At 39.4% G+C, this 22532-nt stretch overlaps 1 protein-coding gene across 3 annotated transcripts in view; it reads left to right on the top strand.

The window, feature by feature from the left end:
• ADGRA3 (adhesion G protein-coupled receptor A3) overlaps window positions 1–22532 on the top strand; it is a 110775-nt gene that overhangs the window by 75603 nt on the left and 12640 nt on the right. For 2 of the 3 annotated variants that reach the window (XM_036330133.1, XM_036330152.1), the window contains 5 exons: window positions 226–429; window positions 8539–8752; window positions 8961–9169; window positions 17124–17248; window positions 18317–18440. In XM_036330133.1, coding sequence (XP_036186026.1) covers window positions 226–429; window positions 8539–8752; window positions 8961–9169; window positions 17124–17248; window positions 18317–18440 — 876 coding nt within the window. The remainder of the gene's footprint in view (window positions 1–225; window positions 430–8538; window positions 8753–8960; window positions 9170–17123; window positions 17249–18316; window positions 18441–22532) is intronic. The other variant, XM_036330143.1, reaches the window with a different exon arrangement.

The raw sequence follows: 22532 nt of genomic DNA, 5'->3' as shown, positions 1-22532 counted from the left end.
TTTCCTCTTTATCGGTATCTTTCTACTTTGGGCTTTTGTTTCCAGCGTCTTTTATGGCACGTATCCTGTCCAGTTCTGCCATCTGGTTTTGTACAGTGTCTTTGTTCAGTAAGAATCCGAGTGTTCTCTTTTAATTTACAGTGTTTTGCATTTGAAGTTTCTTTGCACGTGCTTTTTTTTCCATATTATAAATCTTTTATAACCCTGTTTGGTTGACTTTTGAAGTATTCACCCAATATTGCTCTGGAAGCTTATGTCATCAAGGCGACTGGCTTCACTGGGATGACATGCACCGTGTTCCAGAAAGTGGCAGCTTCGGACCGCACAGGCCTTTCCGACTATGGGAGGCGGGACCCCGACGGAGGCCTGGACAAGCAGCTGAGCTTCAAGTGCAATGTTTCCAATACATTTTCAAGTCTGGCACTGAAGGTACGTTATCGCCTGTAAGCATTTCAGACCCTTTCCCGTTAGATAAGAACACTCAAAAGGGTTTGCACTGCAAAATAACCTTATTAGAAGTTATTTGTGGGGAGGGAGTATTGGTATTACTTTTGCTGTTGTTGTAAAGTAAATTCAGACCAGGAAGGGATACGTGATAACTTTCTAGAGCCCAGGCATTTTCGCCCCTTGTACTCCTTGCTCCACACAAAAATATCAAAGTTGAATCTTTTACGACTGCAGTGGTAGAAAGACGAATATATTAATATTACATACTAAAACATTTTCTTTGACCTTACATTTCTTTTTTATTGCTCCTGATTTTAAAGACATGAAAGTATCATGTGCTTTTGGCTTTGGGCCCACTGGATCTAATGGGAAATCAGCCTCAAGACAAGGCAGTTAATCAGGCAACCTGTATATCAAGATTTTTGGCAAAGAAGTCCAACGTGATATGTCTTGAGAAAATGTGTGGCTTTTTGCAGCAAGAAAAATCAAAAGCGTTTTTATTGATTTTCTTTTTTTAATTTGGGGTTTAGATGTGTTTCATTAAACTACATTGAAGCAAATAGTAGAGGTCCCTAATGGGACCACATTCTTTTTTCATTTAGCTTGGTGTGGCCATGTGTGACTGTGTTCTCTGTAGATGTTAATTACTAAGTACTTTCTTTGGCTTGTTTCTGAAGTGTAGGTCACAGACAGTATTGCAGTCACTTAGGTGGCTGCATAGTAATTGATCACAAAGGTGTTAGGTGTTGATGCATTGTAGGCACTCAATAAACATTGAATGGGTGAGTGAATGAATGAAAGAATGAAGAGTTCATGTATTTTGTCATACCTTACCCTGGTGACCTCCATAGGGCAAGCTAGTTTGCTAAATTCAGAAACAGCCCACTTCCTCCACCACCGAGACGTTCTCAACTAGGTCAGGATGGCTGATGATCATCTATGTACTTGGTGTTGAATACTCAGAGGGAAGTTGTCATGATGCATGTGTGCTTCTGGGCTCTGTGAGCAGGCGTGATGTACCCAGCAATACTGCTGCAGGGCTTTCCCTGCCTTATTGCATTTTTTATTGGTAAGAAAAACCACAAAAGGAATAGAAACAGCATTGCACACAAGCCCATGAGAGAAAGGTGTGTGTCCTTGAAGAGCACTTACAATTGAGGAGTCCTTCCATCCGAGGGGATCATCGTTGGTAGAAAGAGGTAAAAAAAATGGCAAAACCCTATATATTGCATCAATTACACAATCTACCCCTCTGGGTAAGAAAAGTTTCTACTTGCTAAAGTAGAAAGCTTTAAGTGAGCATTCAATTGTGTCAATTTCATACTATTCTACCCTTTTGTGATCATTTTGTGTCCAGAAACCAAGAACACATCCCACTATTATTCAAGCTTCATATATGGACATGATTCAAACTGAGTAAAAGAGGAATGTATCTTTTGTGACACCAAATCAGTTTAATGTCGGCAGCTCAAAATGTTTTAGCACTTTAACAGAAAACTTTGCATTTAGTTTGCTAAATTCAGAAACTTTATACCAGGACAATTTATATTCATTGTGCCTGTGCTTCCCCCCGCCCCCCCAAATGCTTTGAATATAGCAGTAGATAACTCAAACATCCAATAAGTGATGATATTGCCCTTCAGTGAGAAAATACGCTAGCATATGAAGTTAAATCCATAAAAACGCAGTCCTTAGCAGTGTCGGAGCGTCCTTGATTGCTTTCTACATGTTCCTTGAATCTCCGTCCTTCTCCATTTACTAAGCATCACAGCCTGGTTTGGATGGACTCCTATTCTTTGTTGCCCAAACCATTGTGACCTATTTTAGTCTTTGTGTCTCCAGGCTGTTCCTTGCAGATTGATCCCTACCTGGCTGATGTGGCTCCATGGTTGAGCACGGACCCATGAACCAGGAGGTCAAGATTTGATTCCTGATCAGGGCACATGCTCGGGTTGCAGGCTCGATCCCCAGTAGGGGGGTGTGCAGGAGACAGCCAATCACTGATCCTCTCTCATCATTGATGTTTCTCTCCCTCTCCCTTCCTCTCTCTGGAATCAATTAAAATATATTTTTAAAAAATTTATCCTTCTCATACAGATTAGTCTACCTACGACTGCTGTTTGGCCAACAAGTGCCAATACAACTGTGCCAGGTAGTATAGTATTGAAATGCTTCCTTACCTTTGGCCCCCAACTGCTGCCACGGCCCATGAGTGCCCGCTCAGCCCTGCTGATCCCACAGGGACACCTCCCCGATCTGCACGGTGTCTGTCGAGCAGAGCGAGTCTCGGAGCCTCCTCCCTCTGCCGAGGTTGTTCTGATGGTCATTTTGTGCGTCATGTCAGGGTGCTCATCTTCTGAACATCATCCTAAATTTTTCCGACGCAGAAATGACCTTATACCCCCCTGCTAGATACTTCCTGTCTCTCTGGAGCCTGGCTTTTGTGTGGCTTCATCATTTGGCAGTTATTCCTTCGCTGCATATCTCTTCCTACCTCCTCATCCTTTTGTCCAGGAACAGCAAACTGCCCATGGCTCCTCTGCCAACCACTGGCCCTTCTCAGGCCAGGCTCAGGCTAATTCTGCTGCTGGAGTTTCCTCCTCCTCTCCTTCCCTCCCCAGCTCCCTGGTTGTGTGCTCACTCCTCCATCCTTATTTTCTTTATTTCCCTATCTCACTCTGCCCCTAACACTCTGCTCGTCTCTCTGTATTACCTGTTACACTCACACAAGCTGGGTTCTGTGCCTCCTAAGCTGGACTGAGGACTGTCCCAGGGCGGAGCTAGTGCTGCAGCCATCGATGATTCCAGTGCTGGGCCTTACTTGCCTGGCCAGTGGGAGGTTGAATTACCTGTCATCTGACTCTTAAAGCACCAAATCTAATATGTTTCATGACCAAACACTTTCTGACACCTTGGGCACCATAATTCAGATATGTTAGCATTACAAAATATTACTTGTGAAAGACTTTGTTTTATTGGTTGGGGGTTTTTTGTTTGTTTGTTTTGGTGTTTTGAAAGAATTGGTTCTTTAAACCTTTCTTGACTGTAATGTAGAAATCAGTTTTTATCTACCTATGTATCACCTATTTCCCTCATCTCCGACATCTGGGGCTTTAGCCCAACTGAGGTCCTTTTACTTTTCCAGAGCAGTTATATATATATTTTGCTTCCTGCCTTCGTTTCTGCCCTTTTTCGTGCCCTCAGCACCACCCCTGCTACTCTCCCAGTAAGCCTCCGTGCACATGGCACCATCCTTTCTTCCTCAGAATTCATCACTGCCTGTCAGTCTCATGGTGCCTTGTTCATTCTCCAGAATAATTAGAAGCCGATGTGATGGTGAGTTGAGTTATAGGGCGGAGAGAGGCCATAGCATATGGTGACTAAGAATGTGGGCTTTCTGCAGCCAGGCAGCCTGGATTTACATTCTGCTCCCCCAGTTAACGGCTGTGCAAACTGGGGCAAGTACTTAACCTCTCTGATGTCAGTTCCTCATCTGTTACACAGGAATCATGAAATGGTGCTTAACTCAAAGGATTATTAAGAGGATTAAATGAGATAAATGTGTAGACATTTACAACAGTGCCTGGCCCAGAGTAAGCTCCTAATAAATGTTAGCTCGTATTACTGTTTTATTATAATTGTGGTCCCTCTCGTTAAATGATAGATATTTGAGGGCGGGAACCTGGGCTTATTTTATTGTGTATCTCTAGTGCCAAGCACAGAGCAATGAAACGTTCAGTAAATGTTGAATAAAAATTAACAGCCATACTTAATTAGCAAAGAAAGTCAGTTTAAAAAATTAATTCTAAAGGCAAACATAATCCCTGTTCATCTTTAGCCGTGAAATAATCAAAAGGTGGTAGGCAGTTCAAAACTAAATAGACACAAGAAAACAATTAAAATGCATCATCATATCTATCTGTTTAAAATCCAGTGTGGTTGAGGGTTAAGAAAACATGGAGAAAGTAGTTTTTATTCTTTAAGTCAGGTGGCTCTTTGACTCTTTCTAATTTTAGTCTTAGACTTCCATAGACTTAAACAAATTAGGATTTCAGAGAAATATAATTTATCAATTACATGGTGGTGGAACTCTAGATTGTTCTGTAAGGAATGATGTTAAAATCTAGAAGGATTTGAGTTAGCATACTTAACATTTTCTTCTCACCTTAATGTCATTGTAAATAGATAAATATATATGACTTTGGCAATTTAGTAAATAAAGTCATTGTAAGAGCTCCATGATAACATTGATTTCATGTGCGTTCATACTTGGTGACTTTTTAGTATTGAAATTAACACCAGAATTGAAAAAGTGAAAAAAGGATGAGCTTCTAGATTATTGTGGGAAGCCTGCTCCTCCCTTTTCGCTCTCTCTCCTCTGCCACCAGATAACCACTCGCCACAATGCAGCATTAATAATAACAAAAATACCCCCCATCTCGTGTGGGTCAGTGGTTGAGTGTCCACCTATGAACCAGGAGGTTACGGTTCGATTCCCAGTCTACACATGCCTGGTTGTAGGCTTGATCCCCAGGAGGGGGGCAGGGTGTGTGTGTGTGTGTGTGTGTGTGTGTGTGTGTGTGTGCAGGAAACAGCCCATCAATGATTCTCTCTTATCATTACTATTTCTATTTCTCCCTCTCCCTTCCTCTCTGAAATCAACACTAATACATTTAAAAAATAATAATAGTAAAAAAAAAACCCACCCGCTCACAGTCCCTTAGCCTTCTGTTTTTGTCATGGCCATGATCACATTGGGTCCTCACATGTGTTTGTTAGAAAGATCACTCACTAGCCGTGTGCGGAGATGCGTCCCCGAGAGGACAGCAAACCTGGGCAGTGTTGGGCAGCTGCTGCGTGGAGAAGCTGAGGCCGGGTCCTGGCTTCTTGTTTCCGGCCCTGTGTTCGTTCCCCTGGGGTGGCATAGGAGCTTCTAATAATCAACATCAGATACCAAGAAAAGTACTTCCCAAAGGATTCTAACAGAGATGTTTCTCACTTATTAGCTACAATTCATGTGTTTATATCTATTTCCATTGCTGTGATCCACACTTTTAAAAATTAATATATGTTTAAATGAAATTATAAACGCTGTGATTCTTCACTTCAGGCCATGTAGCAATAGGTATGTATAATCATGATAAATGTAAAAAAATTAAATAAGTGTCTCAGTGCTTTTTTTACAAAAACTAGATTTTTAACCTTTTTGTAATAAATGAGCAAACCTTCTTTCAAAGAATTAAATATACAGATATTAAATTCTGTGTAAACCTCTAAATTTTATTGATATAGCTGAAGTTTGCTTTTCTAGCACCTCTAGGCTACCCTGTCACCATCACAAGGAACCTATAATTATTATTTAGTAGTATTGTTTATTGGACTCTGCAGGATATTTTAGAAGCCATAAGTATGGATCAGTCTTGAATGAAGCTCCCATTTCTCATTGACCTGTCTATACACTTGGGTTTTTTAAATAGTTGTTTGTTTGGTTTTACAAGTTTAAACTTGTGAAGAAAAAGTTTTTGGAGTTCTAGGAATTATAGGTGTCATTTAATTTTTCAGCTCTCTGCTAGAAAATATTACTATGATTTGTTTAAAAAATGATTTATATTAAGTAATACTTTCCTAAGAACTATGCTTTATTTTCAAGAAATTTTTTACTATTATTTTTTAAAATATACTTTTATTTATTTCAGAGTGGAAGGGAGAGAGAGAGAGGAAATCAATGATGAGAGAGAATCATTGATCAGCTGCCTCCTACACGCCCCCTACTGGGGATTGAGCCCACAACCCAGGCATGTGCCCTTGACCTGGAATCAAACCTCGACCTTCTGGTTCATAGGTTAATGTTCAACCACTGAGCCAAGCCGGCCGGGCATCAAGTCATTTTTTATTGATTGATTGCTTTTTGGGAGGCAGAGGGAGGAGAAAGAGAGAAAAAAATATATTTGTTGTCCCACTTATTTATGTATTCATTGGTTAATCCTTGTATGTGCCCGGAAGGGAGATCAAACTTGCCGCCTTAGAGTATTGGGATGATGCTCTAACCAACGTAGCTACCCAGCCAGAGCTCTCATCATTTTGTATTCAAGAATTTTATACTTAAGTTTTAATAAATATCTTGTATGTGTAACACTTTTTCAAGAAACATTTTAATCAATCTGTTGATGTTTTTCCTTTCTTTAAAAACATTTTATTTTATTTTTTCAATCACCATTTTTACCCCCTCTGTTTTTTTTCCCTTTTTTGAATGCCTCATTATATACTTAAAAGAAATGTATACACTTACTAGAACAGTATTAGATTAATGAATGAGTTTATAATACACTCTGTTCCCCTCCCCAGATTATATTTGTGACAATAGCAGAAAACTTTCTATGCATTTTCCTAGATGAAATATTTCTAATATTTTCTAGGCATCTTCAGTTTAAAAAACTGTCAATATTCAAACTCCCAAAATACTTTCATTCAACAGATATTTGTGGGGATCTGCTGTGCTCTGACATTGTTCTAAGTACAGCAGTCAAAAACAAACTCTCAAAATTATTCACTTGCCTAAGTAGAACCTTTTTAAAACAAAAACAGAAACGTGTGACACGGACTTTTATTAATTTTATAAACAATAGGCTACTTTTATCAAATATGACTGCCAGGAACTATTATTAACCTGAAGAGGGGTCTAGAAAAACCAGTGAGATTATCTGCACTTAAAATTCCTCCTGCTCTAGCTGGAGGGCCAGACAGTGAGTCACCTGTGAGGCTGCCAGTGTGAGTTATGCTAGAGATTGTGCGGGCGGGCGCAGGAGTCCAGAAGAGGGAGCAAGTACCAGTAAATGCAGTAGACTGAGGACTCAGGTAATTAATCATAAAAAAAAAAAAAAAAGAGCCCTGTGTAAAGGACTTTGTAAAGTCCTTCTCTTGGCTGCCAACCTTCCTCATCCTGACCTGTCCTTTACCTTGCCAACACAATTATCCTGCGAAACATCAAATCTGCCATGTTTGAGTTGCCAGACAGAAGAATAGTGGAGCATTTCAGCCAGGGACACTGGCCGGTGCGGTATTTTTCACAGGGGCATAAAGAACGGAGGAAAGCTCACATATAGAGAAATTCTGTGTGGCCAGATTATAGTTGTGGTATAGGGAGTGTTAAACGCTGAATTCGAGGCATAGACTTTATCCAAATTATATGGTATATTTCGTTAGGTTTGGGGGGACAGTATTCTGTAATCATTTGAGAACCAAGAACATGATCAGATTTATTTCTTAAGAGGAAATTCCATTGGCAGCGTGAACATTGGATTGGAGAGAGAGGTTGGTTGGTGCCAAGGGAAAGACTGTGATAAATTCTTAAAATAGGGAGTTTTGTTTGAGATAGTTATTATTTGCCTCCTGGGTTTATAGATTTATTTTTTATTGAATGCTGAATAATTTATTAGTTTAAAATTCCTAATAAAGCAGTCTGAAAAACATGCAGTGACCAGCCAGCATCTTCTGTTGTTCCTATTTGTTACTCTGTTTTTCTAAACATTATGTGTTTTCTTAGTCTCAGGGAAACGTCTAAAAGAAGAATTTGCTGAATCTAAGCTTCTATTATGTTTGTGTCATTTCTTTCTTTTCCTGTTCGACAGTTTGAATCCATCATAAATCACCTTAAAGTCCCATAAACCCAAATTAATTATACTCACATTTGTGATATGCTACATTTGTACTTATTTACCAAATTTTGTCATCGTAAATTGTCATAAAGAGTGATCAGAGATTCCTGATCTGTTTAATGCTGACTGCTTCCACTGTAGATGATATCCTGGGAAAATTCACTCTGGTTTGAAATTATTTCTTGTTTACTTCTTTAATTTTGAAATAGAGTTTCTTTCCTCTTTATTTTTATAGTCTTTGCTTCTGTGATGTTATGTGTTCAGACATTGCACTGAACTGATAAATTGTTTCAGCTATTAAATTTTTATGTATACATTTAAAAAAGTATTCAGCATCTATTTGGAAAACATTTGTAAACTATGTTAAATATTCTTGCTGGTTTCTACATACTAATACCACAACCTTTTTTTTTCTGCTGTTGTTGTTTTCTTTCAGAATACTATTGTAGAAGCTTCCATTCAGCTCCCACCATCCCTTTTCTCACCAAAGCACAAAAGAGAAGTCAGACCAACCGATGACTCTCTCTGTAAGCTTCAGCTCATCGCTTTCCGCAACGGAAAGCTGTTTCCAGCCACCGGGAACTCCACGAATCTGGCTGATGATGGAAAACGCCGCACCGTGGTTACCCCCGTGATTCTCACCAAAATAGGTTTGTACGTGGCATATGCCATCCTGTCGCGGCTGCGCAACGCGAGTTTATTATTCCCTGTTCCTGCAAATGCTCATTGTTGTTCCTTCTTGTTGTAATGAGCCACCGGCGCAGAAGGATATTGCACAGTGCCCATTTGTGTATAAGTTTGACATTTAATTGTTCGTGAAGTTTGTCTCAGAAAAGCGTGTATTTCCCTTCCCTCCAGATGGTGTGAGTGTGGATGGCCACCGCATCCCCGTTAATGTGACTCTGCGTCGCATCGCGCACGGAGCAGATGCCGTGGCCGCCCAGTGGGATTTCGACTTGCTGAACGGACAAGGGGGCTGGAAGTCCGACGGGTGCCATATCCTCTACTCGGATGAGAATATCACCACCATCCAGTGCTACTCCCTGAGTAACTACGCCGTGTTAATGGTATGGCAGTTGCTCACTTCATGCATAAACACTGAGTCTCCTCGTTTTTTTGCCTTATGCATAGTTAAACTCAAATGAAGGTTTAAAAACAAAACAAACCAAAACTTTTAGCATAATTGCTCCCTTTACGTAAGAGGTGACGTTTAGTGCAATTCTGATTTTAAAGGGAAATCAAGTTCCTATCCAGTGCAACGTATTTGATGGAATTTGACATAGGAATTTTCAATAAACTCTGTAAATGATTCAGCTCACCGAGGTAGACTTTGACCTTAAGATCTGGAGACATCTTGGGGTCTATACAGTCCAACTCGCAACCCAGTAAGTGACTCATTTGCCCACAAATAAACAGTGAGCAGTGAGAGATTTTTTTTTCTTCGGTCTCCTTTTGAATTTAGGGCAGTGGTTCTCAACCTTCTGGCCCTTTAAATACAGTTCCTCATGTTGTGACCCAACCATAAAATTATTTTCGTTGCTACTTCATAACTGTAATGTTGCTACTGTTATGAGTCGTAATGTAAATATCTGATATGCAGGATGGTCTTAGGCGACCCCTGTGAAAGGGTCGTTCGACCGCCAAAGGGATCGCGACCCACAGGTTGAGAACCGCTGATTTAGGGGACTAGTGATCATTTCAATTTCGTCTCTGTAAGCAACACTATTGACACAAATCATGTCTTCAATTTTAATGCTACTCAGGCTAATGTTTTATGTTGTTTATTATTATTAATCTTAGGTAAAGTGACTAGTTATTAATGCACAGGGACAGGTCTTTTCATGAATGAGTTATTTATGTGAATCTGATCCCCGAGCCAGCAGGTATTAAATTAATCATGCTAATTTTTATTTTATATTGCACTTACTATAAGATACTAACATCCCGCAGCATCGATGCCTGTATTTAGAGTGCAGTGGAAGGAATGACTAATGAACCTGAAAGACATTTCTCAGGAATGGCCTGAGGCGAGCCTGGGAGTGAGGTCGCCCACGTTTTATTTCTGTCTCCAGCTCTGAATCTGTTATCGAGACAATATTTTATGAAAGCCTTAACTAGCCTTGAAATAGGATACATTTTGCTTTTGGTGATTTAGTCTCTTCTTGAAAAAAAAAAAGAAAGATCCTTTACCTCTAGAAATGAATTTAAAGCAAGCTTCAGTTAGAACAGATGTTCCTCAACTCTTGTTTCTTTTGTCTCTTTGCCCCTCAAATTAGTATCTGTTACCAGGCACCCCTGTCAAACAGGAAGAGTAAATAGATTGTTTAGCGAGGGTATGAGGCTTGCCTTTTCCACTGACACCCATTACCAAGTGTTATTCATCCCAGGGGACAGAGGCAGGGTCTTCTATCCTGTTTAGACTCAGCTGTGCTTATATAAGTCCTTTATCCTTTTGGGTTTAAAGTTTGTGTTGATAGTTTAGGAGTCTCCTCACAAGTAGAGGATGTTTCATTTCTGTAAGTGTGAGTTTGGTTTCTGTAAGTTCACAATGTATTAACTTGTAGTAACCTTCCAAATTAAAGCATGAACCATTGACGAAAGTATGAAACATTTTCCCTTTCCGTTTGTAAGTATTTTCTCATTCAGATTTTGATTATAAAATAACCAGAAACTATCAAGCACTGAAGGAGAAACAATAGAGATACAACATTGTCTGAAATTTATATAATAGTTAAGTAGAAAATGTTGGGGAAAATAAATGAGACACAAAACACACACAAAAAAGGCATTTTATGAGCCCCACTGGTAATGACCTGATACAGTACCATGTGAAACTTTTATTTTTATTTAATCTAATACCCGTTTTAAGCATCTATTTTTTGAACTTCCTAGCTGTTCTTCTAAACTATTTAAATTAGTATAATCCCTTTTCAGAAGGAATAAGCTATTCTTTTATCTTTCATACTTTAATCTTTTAAAAAATGCTAAACACAATTCTTTAAAGCTAAAATATAGTACTAAGACTTTGTTCTATTTTCAAATAATATGCTTTCTTTTGCTTTTCTTAAATATAATTGTGCCACCTAGAGGCTGCAACTTGAAATGTATCTAAAATGTTGACAAACATACTAGTACATAATAAAATTAGTATGTAGGATTTTTAGAGTTGCTAATTAAAGGCTACTAAATGAAGTTATACCTACTCTCAAATAAATAATGTCTAAAATAGAAGAAATGTCTTTTAAAAATTGGAAGTTAGTCCTGACCAGGTGGCTTAGTTGTTTGGGACATCTTCCCATACAACAAAAGGTTGCAAGTTCAATTCCCAGTCTAGGCACATACCTAGGTTGTGGGTTTGATCCCTGGTCAGGGCACATATGGAGGGGGCAACTGATTGATGTTTCTCTCACATACATGTTTCTCTCTTTTTTTTCTTTCTCTGTTTCTCCCTCTCTCTCTCCAAATAATCAATAAACATATCCTCAGGTGAGGTTTAAAAAACAAAATCAGAATTCAGCATCTTTTTTCCTTACCTGACACTAATTTGAATAATAGATAAAATCCTATTCTTCTTGAAAAAGATCTTCATATATTGTTTTATATAACAAGTCTAAATTTCTGTTTTTGTAGGTAGCCCATAATTCTCCCCCTGATCTGATTTTAAAGAATATTGTACTAAAAAATGAGACAAAAAGAATATATATATTTTTTTGTTCGCTCATTTGTTTTTAGAATATATTTGTTTTTAAATCTCAAACAGATACTGTAGTTTGGTTCAGTAGACATCCTGCCATAACCCATTATATCATAAGGTCTCTGTGGGAGCCAGAGAAAAAGTAAAACAGAAATTGGGTCTGTTTGAATTAGATGATCAGAGAAAGCCAGTTGGGTCAGGAAGAATTCTAGGAGCTGGCCCAGTAAGAAACAAACAAACAAAAAAACTTAAATATCAAGTAGGTAATGATTAGGGTCAAACCATTTATGTAGCACTTAATACTTTAATGGGTAAGAGTAGTGAAGATGAAATCATCTCTGTATCTTGAATCTTCTTTGTTATTGTATTCACCTAGAAATATGTGAAACTAGAGAGCACTCATTTGTTCTTACAACTCTCTAGTGTTGCTTTTAAATATTCTTTATATAAAACTTGCCGAATAAAAACAAAGTTTGGTTTCATTTTCTCTGTAATTGAACATAAGAGCTAGTCATGTTTCTGTTTATGTCATTTTTAAATAGGTACTGCATGCGCACGGATCAGAAGTTTTAATTATTTCTGCACATTAATGTACAGTGGCACCTTGATTCCCACCCCTCTCTCCCATCACATTCTCCACAAAATATGTAACCACCAATTAGTTTTTTGAACATTATTGAATAGATTTTCAGGCATATTGGAACAAAAATGAATACATTTTCTTCCATGTTTACAGGAAGCTGCCATGCTACAAACATTGTTCTCTACCGTGCTGCCTTTTTTTTTTTCCATGAAACCACATTTTACAATGATGATGGTTTCCATGGAAAAAGAAATTTTGTGATGATGAGATCTAATGATGATATGACAGTGGTGATAATGACCGAGACGGTGGTGATGGCAGTGGCTAATTTACATTAAGCACTTATGTACTAAGCACTCTTCTGAAGTCTTTATAAATGCATTAATTCATTTGATCATGATAACAACTTCATGAAGTAGAGTACTGTTATCATTGCCCCCAGTCTACAGATGGAGGAGCCAAGGCATAGAGAGCTTAAGTGCCATGCCCCAGGTTACAAATTTAGTTAGTGCTGGAATTGAGATTTGAATTCAGACTTCAGAAATTTGTATTTTTTAAGACATTTTTATTGATTTCAGAGAGGAAGGGAGAGGGAGAAAGAGAGAAAACATCAGTGGTGAGAGATAATCATTGATCAGCTGCCTCCTGCATGCCCCACACTCGGGATCGAGTTTATAACCCATGCATGTGCCCTGACTGGGAATCTGACCATGACCTCCTGGTTCGTAGGTTAATGCTCAACTACTGCACCATGCTGGCTGGGCCAAAAACTTGTGTTCTTAATCACTTTGTTAAATTCTTTCTAAAATCTTCTCATATTGGTATAAAAGAGCTTCCTCATCCCTTTTCACCTTTGAATATTATTTTATGTCTCTACCATAATTTATTTACATATTCCTCTATTTTGTTGGGTTCCAGTAATTTGCTTATATAGTATTATTTTGCACATTTAATAGAAAATCTGGAAGATAGATTCTCAAGTGGGATTAGTAATCAAAAGGGGACCAATGCTTTAAATTGTGAAACTGAGCAAAGTGCACACATCTTAAATATGTGGCTTGCTGATATTTTTACATTAAAACACCCATTTAGCTACCATCAAAATCAAGATTCTTACTTGAGCACTTGATAGATCCCATGTGTTTCTTTCTATTTAATTTCATTCACCATCTCAAGGGATAGACACCCTTCTGATGACTATCATAATAGATAAGTTTTGGCTTGTATAATTAGCATCCTATAGTACGTACTTTTTGTGTGTCTCTTGTCTTTCTCATTACTTATATCTGTGAAATTTATCCTTGTTTTTGCATGTAGCAGCATTTCTACATAGTAATCCATTGTATGCAAATACCCAGACTTGTGCATTCTACTGTTGATGGACATTTGGGTTGTTGCTAGGTTCTGGCTATCAAGAAAACACTGCTATGATTATTCATGTACATGTTTTTGGACGGGATGAAATAGTTGGATTGAAGCTATCCCTAACTTTAGCTTTAGTAGATAATACCATACAGTTGACCAAAGCGGTTGTACTGGTTTACAGTCGCACCCGTAATGAGAGTTTGAGTAGCCTCACATCCTTGCCAGTGCTTGGGATTCTAAGTCTTTAATTTTAGTCTTGGTGGCGGTATTATGATATATGATTGTGGTTTTACTTTGCCTTCCTCTGGTGACTAATGATGCTGAGCACCTCTTCATTTTCTTACTGTCAGTTTTGGGACCCCCTTTTGTGAAGTTCTTGCCCAGATCTTGCCCTTTTTAAAAATTATCTTTGACTTTTTTTTAGTTTTATTGAGATAAGATCGGTATATAGCACTGTATAAGTTTAAGGTGTACCACCTGACGACTTGACTTGCATATGCTGTGATATGATTAGTTAACATCCATTATCTCATAGGGATTAAAAAAAAGAAAACTTGCTCTGGCCTGTTTTGCTCAGTGGCTAGAGCATCGACCTGTAGACCAAAGGGTCCCAGGTTTGATTCTGGATAAGGGCACATGCCTTGCTTGAAGGATCCGCCCTGGCCCTCATTGGCGCTCATGCAGGAGGCAACCAGTTGATGTGTTTCTCTCACAATGATGTTTCTCTCTGTCTTTCCCTCTCTCTTCTACTCTCTCTAAAAAATCAATGGAAATATATCCTTGGATGAGGATTAACGAAAAAATAAAAAGAAAAAAAATTTTTTTCCTTGTGATAAAAAGTTTTAGAATTTACTCTCTTAGCAACTTTCAAATAAACCATTCAGCAGTATTAACTATATTCATCATGTTACACATTACATTCCCGTACTTACTCGTTTTATAACTGGAAGTTGTACCTTTTGACCACCTTTATCCAATTCCCCACCCTCCCACCCCTCTGCCTCACGTCTCTTTCTCTATGAGGTTTTGTTTGTTTTTGTTTTTTTTTTATTCCACATATAAGTCTTGGCCTGTTTTTAATCTGGTTATCTGTTGTTTTCTTATTGACTTGCAGGGATTCTTGATATGGACTGTGAACAGGAGCTTTTTGTAGGATTTATGTGTTGTAGATATCTTCTCTTCATCCGTGCCTGATCTAATCCATTCAGGCTGCTGTAATGGAATCCCGCAGATTAGGTAGTTTATAAACAACAGAAATTTATTTCCCAAAGCGCCGAGGGCTGGAGGTCCAAGATCAGGGTTCAGTGTCTGGTGAGGGCCCTCTTTTGGTGTTCACATGGTGGAAGGGACAGGGGTCTCTCTATATGGGCAGTAACCCCATTTGTGAGGACTCCCCTCTCATGACCTAATCACCTCCCAAAAGCCCCACCTCCTAATATCATCGCATTGGCGGTTAGATCACAACATATATGAATGGGGTGGGGAGCAAACGTTAAGCCTATGGATATGCCTTTATTCTTTTTCTCTCAATGTTTTCTTTCTATGGACAGAATTTAATTTTCCTGAAGTTTTTTTTAATAGTTAGTGCTTTTTATGTTCTATTTAAGACATAATGATAGTCTCCTTTGTTTTCTTTAAGAAGCTCTAATGTGTTTTATCTTTCACATGTAAGTCCATGGTTTGACTGGAAAGGACTGTGTATGCTGTGATGTCAGGGGAGCAAAATCTTTAAATTATGCCTGTTTCTTAGGGGAAATATAAAAAGCAACATAGAATTCATAGTCTTTTTTTTTACTTTCCTGATTTCAGATCTATTTTTAAATTTTAATGTATTGGTAAACTTTTTTGAATAATTCTTTATATTCTGACAGAATGTACCCCACTTTCTTCCATTGTTCAGATCCTGGTGAAATTACAGGACTAGTGATTTATACTTATCCTTGTTATTGATACAATGCTAATGAACTCTTTAAAACTGCCAGTGAATTTATATAGTTATTCTTGGGCTAGAAGTAGCTTGAAAATAAAGAAATATTTGTCCGTCAAGGAAACAAAGATTTTGAAGAACACTTCTTTCATTGATTTGTGTCCTTAATAATAATCTTTGTGATTTTTAACGTACTTTCAGGTGTTCTAATCCTGCTTAATGTCTGCAGGCAGCTTTGCTTTTCACTCTGAGCTCAGAGTTTTCCTTGGACTTTGTACCCTATGGAAGAGTGACTAAGATCACCACTTAGTTTGGGGATGGACTGTGTCCTGTAAGCACTGGTGGCAGATGGACACTTCCTGTCTCATCACTGTATTGCAAGTGTGACTGAAGGTCTCACTTTTCCTTCTCAGGGGTGTCTCCTAGTGGCCGTTTTTGGGCAGTGTATTTAGAAATGTTTTGCTTTTAGCATCACAGTCTGTATTTATTTACTAGTATAATTAAAAATGGTTTTGATTCAGATTTCTACGTGACTCCTCTTGTTTGAGATCTTAACATCTTTCCTATCCTAATCGCAATTGTCTTAAATAGTTGTATAGTCTCAAGAATTGTGGGCCATCAAGATAGGCTTTTCTTCTTTTATTTGTTCTCTCTATACCAGAGGCCGGTAAACCCTGGCAAGCATTTGACCCACCGATTCAGTCTGGTGCTGTTGGTTTTAAATGCTGGAAAGCTCAGAGTGATTTGAAAATTTTTAAATGGTCTGTGGTTTTAAGTACCCACACCATGGCCTCAGTTTGCCTCGTGGCATGCAAAGCCCCAAACATTCACTGTCCGGCCCGTTGTACCGTCCCCTGGTCAGCGTCTCCGTGGGGCGTCTCTTGCATTTGGGCAGGTTGGGAATGGCCTGTGGAAGCCGTGCCCGCAGTGACCAGGGACATAGTCCTCGTGTTTTTTCTCCATTCGTCACTTTGAATTAGGAGTCACTGCCCTCTGTTTCAGAATCATTACTTTCATGTACTATGTCACATTCATCTGGCTTTTGAGAAACACTTATTTCTGTTCAATGTAAATATTACAATCTATAATATATTTTGGGAACTCGATGCTTTGTCCAATGTCTTATCAGATAATATCCAGCTGCCTGTGTTGTTACTCTCTGCCAGGGACTTGGAAGGCATGTTCACACCCTCCTCTTGCCCTTGCCCCAAACCTGCCAGACACTGGTGGCATCTCCACTTGCAACTGCCCCCAGATTACACAGCCAGCAAGAAAGTGGCGATGTGTGTTGAACAGTTCCTAGCGGAAGGCAAAGCAGCCAGTGCCTGGAAGGAGCCTAGAGGCCAAATGCAGGGACCAGAGTTTTGTTATCAGTGTGTTTTCACAGGAGGAAATCTCAGAGGTTACGTGTCTGGAAGAGCTCAGCTATAGTGATGCTTTCTTTCCCCTCAGGACCTGACAGGATCTGAACTCTACACCCAGGCCGCCAGCCTCCTGCACCCCGTGGTCTATACCACTGCCGTCATCCTTCTCCTGTGCCTGTTAGCGGTCATCGTCAGTTACATGTACCATCACAGGTGAGACATAAAGCCTGGCGAGTATAGGACTTTGATGGAGGGGAGTTTATTTTACATTTCACTACGATAATACTGACAGTTTTTGTGTCTTTTTTGCCATCTTTCCAGGGTAAGAACAGCTATTTTAGAATACATACAAGCTGTGTTCATTTCATGTAGTTTGCGACATAATTAGTACATGAGATGGTCAGTTTAGCTTTTACAGCCTCCAGTCAGTTGTACCTGGGAGAGAACGTGGCAGGTCTGGGAGGGAGGCTTGGAGGGGGGCCGGGCAGCCACCAGGGCTGAGGTCAGGTGCAGGTTGTTACCTGGAGCCCTGTCTTTCAGAACCAGAATGGGGGGTTATTTCTGGTATATGACTTTTTCTCTGTCCCGATATCCTTTATTTTATAGATGGCATTTTTAAGAACGTTTGTGGCATTTAAGCACGAGGTATGGTTTTTGTTCATTGGGGGCAGAGCTACAGAAACTTTGATGGTAGGAAACAGTGCACTGAAGGGATTTGCTAAGCAGCAACTCACCTTAGAAGAGGTTTTGATAGAATGTATTTTCCTATTCAAGCTGGACCTGCATGGCATTTCTTGACATTTAGTTAAGAAACAAAAGGAGGTTTTGATATTAAAATAAAAGAAAGAATGAAAGACTTCAGCATTTTATTAGGAAAGGCCAAGAAGAAAAGCACTGGGCAGGGGTAGGTCAGGGAAGTAGAGATTGGCACCTTGCAGAAATAGCTAGGAAGCAGACAAGTCATTCATCTGTCACAGACATTGGAAGTAACAAAAGCCCACATGTTTCTTATTATGGAGAATTTCTTTAGCCTTTAGTGGGGGCAGTAGTTTCATTTATGACTTGTCTTTTTTAATGTGTAAAGTTAAATGTTAAGAAATGATATTGAGTTAAATGAGTTCTCAAAGTGTGTGTGTGTGTGTGTGTGTGTTTTTCTGTCTGTCGGTCTGATAGCATATGAAATTTGGTGTTTTAAGCGTGAAGTTTTGAAGGCAGGAAATGTAGTGTCCTGCTTCAAATGTACTAGCCTGGATATTAATATTTTCCTTTTTCTTTTAACAGTTTGATCAGAATCAGTCTCAAGGGCTGGCACATGCTTGTGAACTTGTGCTTCCATATTTTCCTGACCTGTGTGGTCTTTGTGGGAGGCATAACCCAAACCAGAAATGCCAGCGTTTGCCAAGCGGTAAGTCCGAGCAAAAAACTGAAATGGAAAAAAAGTGCTGCTATTATAAAGTGATTTCATATGTTTCATGAACTATAATAGGGAAAATGTTCCTTTATTTTTTTTTTCTTTCGCTAATTTAAGTGGAACGGAATGTCTGTCCCTTAAACAGTTGCCAGCATGCTTTCGGTTTTCCTTTGTCATTTCCTAAGGAGTAAATGACTGAAGGGTTTTGTCTCTGTAGCTTTAGGAATTCAGTGCTACTTGTTACATCTGTTATAATGCTGAGCATTTTATTTAAAATTTTTACCAAATCCTGACTTGGACTGAAGAAGAAGCAACATTTTTTGACAGAAGGATTTTTAAAGTTATTTCACTTGGCCCTAGCTGGTTTGGCTCAGTGGATAGAGTATCAGCCTGCGGACTGAAGGGTCACGGGTTTGATTCCAGTTAAGGGCACATGCCTGTGTTGTGGGCTTGACCCCCAGTAGAGGGCATGCAGGAGGCAGCCAATCAATAATTCTCATCATTGATGTTGCGCTCTCTCTCCCTCTCTCTCTCTCTCTCTCTCTCTCTCCCTCTCCCTTCTTCTCTGAAATCAATACAAATATATATTTTTAAAAAATTATTTTATTTGTTGATGAAAACAATAGGAGTTAGAAAATAATTTAACTGTAAGATAAAACAAGATGCTTCTTAGGTGTGGTAAATATGAAGAATTAAAAAATATTCAACTTAATTTTAAATAATTGTTATATATGTAGCCAAAGAATTATATAGAATAGGGCAGGATGGGCAGGGGTACTAGAATGTGACCAGTCCCAGGAACATGCCTTATATGCGTGACCTGGCCAGGACAATGGCCTATTCCAGGCACCAGCACACTGTGGGACACATAGGAGAGGTACTGGTTTTTGTCAGGAGAGCATCCAGGAAGGATCCCACAGTCTCCAAGGGGGTAACAGGAAGTAATCTCCATCCTGGTCCCAGTCTAGCTCATGGGTCCAGCAGCAGTCACATCTGGACCAGTCAGTCACATCTGGACCAGTTTCTCCTCCACAAATGGTTATAAGATTTATATAAAAGTAAAGGATCAGTTGGGCCGGTGTTACTCAGTGGTTGAGCCAGGAAGTCAAGGTTCAGTTCCCAGTCAGGGCACATTTCCTGGGTTTTGGGACCCCCTGCAGCCAATCAGTGATTCTCTCTCATTATTGATGTTTCTGTCCTTCTCTCCCTCTCCTCTCCCTCTCTCTGAAATCAATAAAAACATTTTTTTTAAAACAAGTAAAGGATCAAAGATAGCCAGGACACTTCTGAAGAAGAAGAGTAGAGTGGAGAGGTTGTCTGTCCTTCTAGTCATCAGAGCTAAGTAGGCTATTGTAATGAAACTAGCATTTGGTTTAGCGATCATTAACTTGACCAATGCTATGGAAGAGAGAGATCAGAAGCAGACCCGTGTGGAACTTTGTAGAAGACAGAGTTGCGAGCTTCGTCATTGGGTGAAGAGAGATCACTGTTCAGTAAAGGGAGCTGGGAAAGTCTAGTTGGAAAAAGGTGGACCTGGATCTATACCTCATGCCATATTTCAAACAAACAAAACCTCAACTCTGAGTGTATTAAAAACTTACATGCCCAAGCCAAAATGTTAAAATTCACATTTGATAATATCACAATTTGGGGGATAAGGAGGGATTTCTTAAGGATGACACTAAGAAGGCATTGACTGGAAAAGAGATAAATTTGACTAATTTAAAAATAAGACCTTTTTTGGTTAAGATTTCTTAGCAAAAGTGAAAACACAAGACAGTGTTCTCAATACATACCACAGACAGCATTAGAATAAAAAATATATAATCAGTGAGAAGGCCAACACTGAAAGCCCAGTAGAACAAAATGACATGAGAGTAGGTAGGCATTTCGTAGAACTGTAAATGCCCAGGGCCAATATGCACATAAAGAGAAGTTCAGCACCATTGGTGGTCACGGAGATGCAAATTAAGATCACACTTAGTTAACTAGCCTTTTCTGTAGGCAAAAATCAAGCCTGACACTGCCAGGCACTGAGCATGTGGATCCACAGGCTCTTTTTACCCATTGTGTGTGTGGGAAGGTACCTGGGTGACTCTGGGAGTCTTTACCTTCTCAGGCTAGGCATTCACATACCCTGGGACATGGCAGTCCCACGCCTGGGCTGAGAGAGTAAGCTTGCCCATATGTAACTTTGGTGTGCATATGAGTATGCATGTGCATATGAATATTCATAGCAGCCCTATACACAGTAGCAGAAACCTGGAAGCAACCCAAAGGCCTATCGCTGAGAGAGTGAATGAATAAACCGTGATATTATACGAGAGTCAATACTAATGGATTGCAGCAATGTGTAACTATGAATATGTCATAGTACCATAAATTACATTTCCTGTTATCTCTTTTTATAAAGATAAGGTAACTAAAATGAAATTACACTTTTAATGAAGTGTGCAATAAAACTGTCATAAAAGGAAAGCAAGGGGATGATAAACATACGATGTCAGGTGCTGGTTACCTTGGGTGATGGGGATCCTGTTTCAGTATGGGTTTTTTGTCCAGGTCTTACCTTTTGTCTTGTTGGTAGATTCTTGAATACTTATTAACACATTGCGGACGGATCATGAGAATTCTTGCTTCATATTACACAGTGTTTTACAAAGCATCATACTTTAAAAAGATACTAGCTTGTAAGAACATGTAATAAATAACTTCAAAATGCAATGGGTATTTAATTTTAAAGCGTGCCTTTAACATTTATGTAAAATGTGTTTTGTACTCATTCAATAGAAACTTATCTGACCACTGGGTAAAGCTAGCAATAAAACAACTGGTTTCCAAGGTGTTAACTATATATATATATAGTTAACATATATATATATATGTCTAATATGCAAATTGTCCCTGCGGGAGTTCAACCGGGAGACCGGTCATTGACTATGATGTGTGCTGACCACCAGGGGGCAGTGCGGAATGAAGGAAGGCCCCAGCCAGCAGCCAGAAGGAAGGCCTCGATCAGCCCTGATCACTGGCCAGGCCTCGGGACCCTACTCATTCATGAATTTCGTGCACTGGGCCTCTAGTAACTACATAAATGACTAAATGAAGGCAGGCCATACTTGGTCCAATCATTAACATGTGCCATGAACCTAAAGGCAGATGATTTATCCAATCGTGTATATCTGAGATGTCATTTAAAATGTAAGTGTAGCCTGGCCATCGTGGCTCAGTGATTGAGCATTGACCTATGAACCAGGAGGTCACGGTTTGATTCCCAGTCAGAGCATATGCCTGGATTGTGGGCTTGATCCCCAGTGTGGGGTGTGCAGGAGGCAGCCAATCAATGATTCTCTTCATCATTAATGTTTCTCTCTCTCCCTCTCCCTTTCTCTCTAAAATCAATAAAAATATATTTAAAAAAATAAAATACTAGTAAATAAAATGTGAGTCTGGACAATATAAGAAGTGTTGAGAGGATTCAATGACTAGAGCACAGGGCATGTAGTAAGTGCTCAGTAGATGCTAGCTCTTACTATTACTGTTATTATTGATGAAATTGCCTCTCAACTATGCAGAGCATTTCCCTGTTTTAGGCTATTACTGTAACTTGAAAACAACCTTGTTTGGAGCCCGTTAGAAGTCAGGCGATGGGTCTCACTCAGGTCAATAGTACAACTTAGCCTTTCCCTCCTCACAGGCTCGCCGCACTTACCGTCCTGGTCTCAGTTTACTGTTACTGGTCTAGAGTCACTTCCTTCACCTCCCTCATCCTCCTGTGGAGCTTATTAAAATTCCGTGGTGCCTACAAAACCCTGTAGCTGGCTGGTGTTTGCTTACTCACTGTGCTGGCCTCTGAGCTCTGCAGGGGCAGAGATCACATTGATTTGACCTAAGGATCAGCCCGGGACTTGACCACAGTAGGTGCTTAGCAAATATTTGTTGGGTGAGTGAACAAAAGGCCTCGTTTGCAGATAGAGAAATCATCCACCCCTGAAGCCGTTTTGAGCATGAACTATGAGGGGAGTACTTAGCACACCGTGATAGTAATCAGTTATTGAAAAATACTCGTTTTCTTGAAGCAGGCAC

This window comes from Myotis myotis, unplaced genomic scaffold, assembly GCF_014108235.1.
Source record: "Myotis myotis isolate mMyoMyo1 unplaced genomic scaffold, mMyoMyo1.p scaffold_m19_p_1, whole genome shotgun sequence".
NCBI lineage: Eukaryota > Metazoa > Chordata > Mammalia > Chiroptera > Vespertilionidae > Myotis > Myotis myotis.
Note: the sequence above shows the minus strand (reverse complement) of the source record. Positions and strands in the feature narration are given on the sequence as shown.